This window comes from Hyperolius riggenbachi, chromosome 3, assembly GCF_040937935.1.
Source record: "Hyperolius riggenbachi isolate aHypRig1 chromosome 3, aHypRig1.pri, whole genome shotgun sequence".
Taxonomy (NCBI): Eukaryota; Metazoa; Chordata; class Amphibia; order Anura; family Hyperoliidae; genus Hyperolius; species Hyperolius riggenbachi.
In genome coordinates, this window is record NC_090648.1 from 26,609,737 (window position 1) to 26,616,150 (window position 6,414).

The 6,414-nt window shown below is 42.4% G+C and overlaps 1 protein-coding gene across 1 annotated transcript; it reads left to right on the forward strand.

Moving 5' to 3' along the window:
* Positions 1-4,639: 4,639 nt before the first annotated feature.
* On the forward strand, positions 4,640-5,617 carry LOC137561988 (olfactory receptor 6B1-like). Its single transcript, XM_068273332.1, has one exon. The coding sequence runs from the start codon at positions 4,640-4,642 to the stop codon at positions 5,615-5,617; it is 978 nt and encodes a 325-aa protein (XP_068129433.1).
* The last annotated feature ends 797 nt before the right edge of the window (positions 5,618-6,414 follow it).

The following is a 6,414-nucleotide window of genomic DNA, read 5'->3' on the forward strand; positions in this document are numbered from 1 at the left end:
CAGGACTCAGAAGGATTCGCTATCTCTTCGCAGAGATGAACGCAATCCACAAACAGGACCAGGAACAGGATACTAGCTCAGCACGGGTGCTCACGATACGCGCAAACTACCAAAGCGTGCTGGAAGGCTGACTGACTGAACACAGGAAATAAACAGTTCGTGTACGTATATATCAGCGACACTGATGTATCAACGTAACACGAATACAAAGAAAATAACAAAATGCGCAAGTATGCGTATATATTGGCGATGAACCAATATATGACACAAGACAAGCAGAGTAACAACTTCTAGAACAAGAGCAGAACTAGGAGGACTCGCTGACCCCTTCGCAGGAGTCAGCGCAGTCCACACGGACTAGGAACGAGGTGGGGCACGGGCAGAGTAACAGACAGAATCTGAGACTATGGTAGCCCATGAGGCATTGCAGGAAGCAGTTCTTTATACTGAGGTCATCCAATGGGAGCAGACCTGCAGATTCCCACACAAGTGAATGGTAATTAATCACAGGCTGATAGCAGGAAAAGGCAGACAATGATATGCAGCCTGCAGGAAAGGGATTGCCCCTCCATTGCAGCAGACAATGTTTGTTTACACAAAAGCATATTAAACTGTCATTAACTTCAGAGCGACTGCAGATGGAATCAGCAACTAGTTTAAGTGCAAACCAAACTATGCAAGCAAATGCATGTAATGACATTAGAACTGCTTGGTTTGCAATACCACTGCAGTCAGCAGTAAACGCTGCAGAAGCGATCATAACATAGTCATTGGGGTTTAAATTTAGAAAAGAGGACAGAGCCACAAACAGTTTCATTTCTTGGGAAAATACAAATTATTGATGCCAAGGACCCCAAAGCTCACAAACTTAGTCATTGAGTGACTGTATGTCCAGGTTACAAAAAGTAGGCGGGGCAAAAACCACATTTCACTGGGAAAATGTAGACTGCGGGCCTTCTTACACTGTTAATGGCAGGGTTCCCAAACTTTGCCCAGATGGTCACTGGGTGACTGAGATTAATATTCAGGGAAGTGGGTGGAGCCTATAATAGCCAATCAAAATTCACCTGTTGATTTTCAAGGGGAATATTTAAATTGATGCCATTTTTATACTGGTAATAGCAGATGCCTCAAACCTGCTACAGTTGGTTATTGGGTGACTGGGGTTCAAATGCTGGAGAGGGGTAGAGCCACAAACAGCCAATCTGATTTGTTTAATTTCTATGGGAATATACAAATTATTGATGCCAAAGACACCAAAGCTCACAAACTTGGTCATTGAGTGTTTGTGCGTTAGGGTTAGAAGAAGTGGGCAGAACCAACACAAGTCAAATACATACCCGGGCAACGTCGGGCAATCAGTGGGTGGAGAAAAATACAAATTTCACTGGGAAAATGTAAACTGCAGCCATTCTTACACTGTTAATGGGAGGGTTCTTAAACTTTGCACAGTTGGTCACTCAGTGAATGGGATTAATATTCAGAAAAGTAGGTGGAGCCTACAAAAGTGTATTAAGCTTCACCTATTGCTTTCCAAGGGAATATTTAATTGCTACCATTTTTGCACTGTTATTGGCACAGGCCTCAAACCTGGTACAGTTGGTCATTGGGTGACTGGGGTTCAAATTCAGAAAAGGGGGTGGAGCCACAAACAACCCATCAGATGTTTTCATTTCAATGCAAATTACTGATGCCAAAGACTACAAGGCTGACAAACTTGGTCATTGAGTAATTGTGTGTTAGGGTTAGTAAGAGTGGGTGGAGCCGACACCAGCCAAATACCTACCCATGCAACGCCGGGCAATCAGCTAGTAGAATATAATGAATTGTATGTGTATTAGGATAATTACTAGAACATTAGTAGCAAAGAAAATATTCTCATATTTTTTATTTTCAGCTATATAGTGTTTTTATAACATTGCATCATTCTCTAATATTTGCAGTTCACACACTACTCAGCATTCTAAATGATTTTACAGAGCAGACCCATGAACTTGTCCTCTGGAGATAAATAAAATACAGTGACTGACAGTTTAGATAACAAGCTTTAGAAGACAGAGCTCTCTGTGACTTTGAAAGTCATGGAGCTCAATGGCTCTTTTGCATAGATAACAACTGGAGTCTCTTAAAGGGGAACTTCAGCCTAAACAAACATACTGTCATTAAATTGCATTAGTTATATTATTAAAATAGATAGGTAATATTATATTATATGTTATTTCATGGGGGCGGCCATCTTTTTCATGGGGCAGCCATCTTTGGCAGCCATCTTTTTGGTTGAAAGGAGGTGACAGGGAGCATGAGACACAATTCCAACTGCCCTGTGTCCTGATCAACCTTCCCAGCTGCGCACACTAAGCTTCAAACCTCAAATTCAAAATAAAAAAAAATTGCTCCAAAACAGCAGATTGAGAGCAACAACATCAGAAATCCCATCATGCTTTGCACAGCAAACGGGGAAAAATGCCCGGGCAGTTTTCTTCTGTGCAGATAAAAATTAGGCTTAGGTAAGAAAAAACTTAGTTCTGATGCTGTAAAAATGTTAGAGTAAAGCTTTTTCAGTGCTGCTGAGTACATTTTTAGTCTGGAGGTTCACTTTAACTCTTCCTGTACTGGAAACAATATTAGACTTATGTATCTGCTCCCAATGTTTTATGTCTTAGCTGTACTACACATACAAATCATTATATCATAAGTCTTTTTTTTTTTTTTTTTGCGTCAGTGTCTGACATGCAGTACAGTTGCAGGAAGTGACAAGCGGTGGAACGCAGTGCTGGAACATCAAGGAGGTGAGTCATTGCTTCCCTACCTGCTGCATGATTATACACTGCAGTAATAGCTGAAGGGGAGGGCAGACTGTGGGAACCCAGGTGATGGAGGGGGGGTCCCACCACCCTCCTCACCACTGTGCCCACTGCCCCCCTTCCTGGCTGCTACCCCCTCTAGCTCAGTACCCCCAACCTACACCTAGGCGGGTGTCGCCACCCCCACCCCACTTCTACCACCTGAGAAACCCGCCTCACCCTGCTTCATGGGCGGCCAGGGGCTGGAAATATTCCCAAAGCATGGGAAGAAAAATACTGTATTTTTTGGACTATTAACACATTTTTTCTCCCCAAAAGTGTGGGGGAAAGTCAGTGCGTCTTATAGTTCGAATAGGACCTGTGCCAGGTGCCCCCCACATGTAAACAATGCAGCAGCAGCTGCTCTTTTTGCTAATTGGGAGACTGAAGGCGGGGCCTTCCAAGCAGGAGATGTGCGCAGCCTGTGCGCGATCTCCCGCTAGCCCCATAGACGGCCGTTCACACCAATCGGTGTAAAGCGGTCCTGGGGCTGCCACACTGCTCACGCCAATAGGCCTAGAGCAGTCGGCAAGTAGTTAAACAACACCCACTAACATCTGATAGGGCAATACTACTAGTGAGAAGAGTGATTGGCCCTAATTATGGAGTCCTGGTCCCACCGGAGAGACCAGCTGCTCCAATTAACAAACAGATCTGTGTGTGAGCTCACCCTCAAGAATGAGAAAGCATGATGCTGTTATTCCTTACTAGTAAAAAGGCCCACCCATTAAAACACAGGCGCTAGGTCACAGCCGCTACCCCCCGCAATGTGCGCACATACGACTCCCGCTTGCTCGTTCCCCACCACTGTCTGCAGTATATGCCCACAGGGAGCTGCTTGCTTGGCAGTTGTAAAAAGCTGTTATTTCCCACAATGCAATGAGAACCACACACAGCAAACTGTCAGATCCGGCCCTGTGTCCTAACTGCCCTGGCTGTGCACATGCTCAGTACAAAAAAGCCAGGGACACACAACCATTCAGTTGATGACGAAGGGACACATTTTATTGTTTTGCAACCCTTTGATCCTCAGTGCTGTCATGATCTGCCTCCATCTCTCAGCCCTGTCTTACTTCCTGCACGTCACATGAGCTCACTTGACATGTAGGAAGATGGGGCTGAGAAATGGAAGATTTAATACATTATTGAGGGTAATCAGTTTTATGTTAATTATCCTGGTTTTACCATCATAAACATTTCCTCTAACCCTTTAGCAGGCAATTTGTTTAGAGGCTTGCAAGGACTCCAGGCCAATTCATTTTAGCCCATTTTGTAAGCCCAGATTGTAAAAAATTAAATGAGGGTGAGGAAAGATGTTACAATGGACAAACACTGACTTAACTGCTATACGACCGTGCCACACCAATGGGTGTGAATGCGGCGGCAGCCCCAAGACTGCCTAATGCCAATTGGCGTGAAGTCCTGGGGCAGGTTTTTGCAGGATACACAATCAGGCAGAGGAGAGTAAGGTAGGAAATTACATCAGGATTGGCTTCAAAATGGATACAGTTAGAATGGAGAATCCTAAGAAGCATTTTCTTTTTATTAACTATAGAAAAATCACTAAAATCAAAATGTGGACAGTGCAATACATAAGTTATGTAAGTAGAGCAAGTATTTATCTACTTATATATGTGTTTTTTTTCTGAGATAGTATGTCTGACAGCTCCTCTTTAAATATAAAAACTTTACTTTCACAGTGAATGCACTGAAAATGCTTTTTAAGTGAAAGCTTATAAATCAAGTTATAGTCCATAAACCAATGAAATTGATTCAGCGCCTTATTAATCATTATAATGACCTGTAATCTAACAAGAATTACTGATTTCATTTTGATGGGAATTTCAGGCTCATTGAATCTTAAACTTGCAATTTTCCTCATGCTGTCCATTGCCTATATTTTGACAATAGTTGGAAATGTCCTCATTGTTTTGTTGGTTTCTGGTAGTAAGAAGCTACATTCTCCGATGTACTTCTTTTTGTGTCATCTATCGTCTTTAGATATTTTACTGTCCACTAATGTGGTTCCTTATCTACTGAGCACCTTATTAGGAACAGCCAAGACTATGTCACTGAATGCTTGTTTTACACAGTACTATTTTAATTCTTCATCAACTGTTTCAGAATGTTTGCTTCTAATGGCAATGTCTTATGACCGCTATGTGGCCATTTGTATTCCATTGAACTATATCATGATAATGAACACGAAGATCTGTTTACACCTTGTTGTTTGGTCTTGGGTGGTTGGCTTTGGTCTTAACCTGACATCTGTAATGTCAATGTATGGTACGGACTTCTGTGGTTGCAACATCATTGACCACATCTACTGTGACCATGCTGCTCTCCTTGACTTGTCTTGCACTGATACCTCTATAATGGAACTAGAAACCAGTGTATTTTCTATACCCATTGTGCTTCTTCCTTTCATGTTTGTCATGGTAACTTATATCAAAATTGTGTCAGCCATCTTAAAGATCACCTCCACTTCTGGAAGACGGAAGGCTTTTTCCACTTGTACCTCCCACATCATTGTTGTTGCGGCATATTTTGGGACCTTAGTTGCAAAGTACACAACACCTCCATCAGGAAGTTCACTTAATGCCAACAAAGTTATTTCTTTCTTATATATCGTGTTTACACCACTACTCAACCCTGCTGTCTACACTCTCCGGAACAAGGATATACTAGAGTGTATTCATAAATGGTTTCCTGTAAAGTATATTGGTTTAAACAACAATTTTAGGCAATGCAGGACACAGAAAACCATCACTTGATCCCAGGGAAGATATTTCAATTCAACCATGTAAAGGAAGCAGAACTGGAAAGACTATGGAGGGTGCTATGCAGATATTTTGGCATTGGCAGCATCGGAACAAGGATTGAACAAGCCAGCCAGTAGTGCCAGCGGACATTCAGGGGTGTAACTACAAATCAAAGCTCCCCCCCAGCAAAACTTTAATGGGACCCCCAATGTGTACACCCATCCCCTTGCCAATCCTTTGTGACCCTTATGGCCTGGGGGCCCATCTTGCAAGGGTCATACAATAAATGTGGACAATTTACTCTTCACACCCATAACAAGCATAGCCACAAAACTCTCATGATCTGCAAGGAGGACTATTTATCATAAGGAATAAAGTAGTATATACAGCTCTGTTCCCCTGATTCCAAACACATGATCTGTGTGTGATACTTGTTCTGACTATTACATTGAGAATCAGTTAAACAGCCAGGAAACTAGGGTTTTATCAACAGACTCTAACAACTGCTCCTTCCTCCTACTTTATGCTTAGTTGGTGTTCCACGTTGCGCCTTTCTTCTTAGTACTGTGAATGTCCAGGGCACGGTCCAGTCAAATGGAAGTTGGATTCCAAAAAGGAAGCTAAACACACAGTTCATGACCAACTATAAATCCAAAACTGAACAAAGCAGAGAGAAAACACTAGTCAGCAAGGTAAACACAATTTCAGAACTGAAAATTTTTGTTTCCATCTTGGGCCACTTTTTTGACATGTAACAATACGTTCCAGCTTCCCAAACACACTGTTTAGGGGCAATATTTGACTCCTTT

Coding starts and splice junctions, on each gene's coding strand:
- LOC137561988 (XM_068273332.1), top strand. CDS start 4,640: ATGACCTGTAATCTAACAAGAATTACTGATTTCATTTTGATGGGAATT.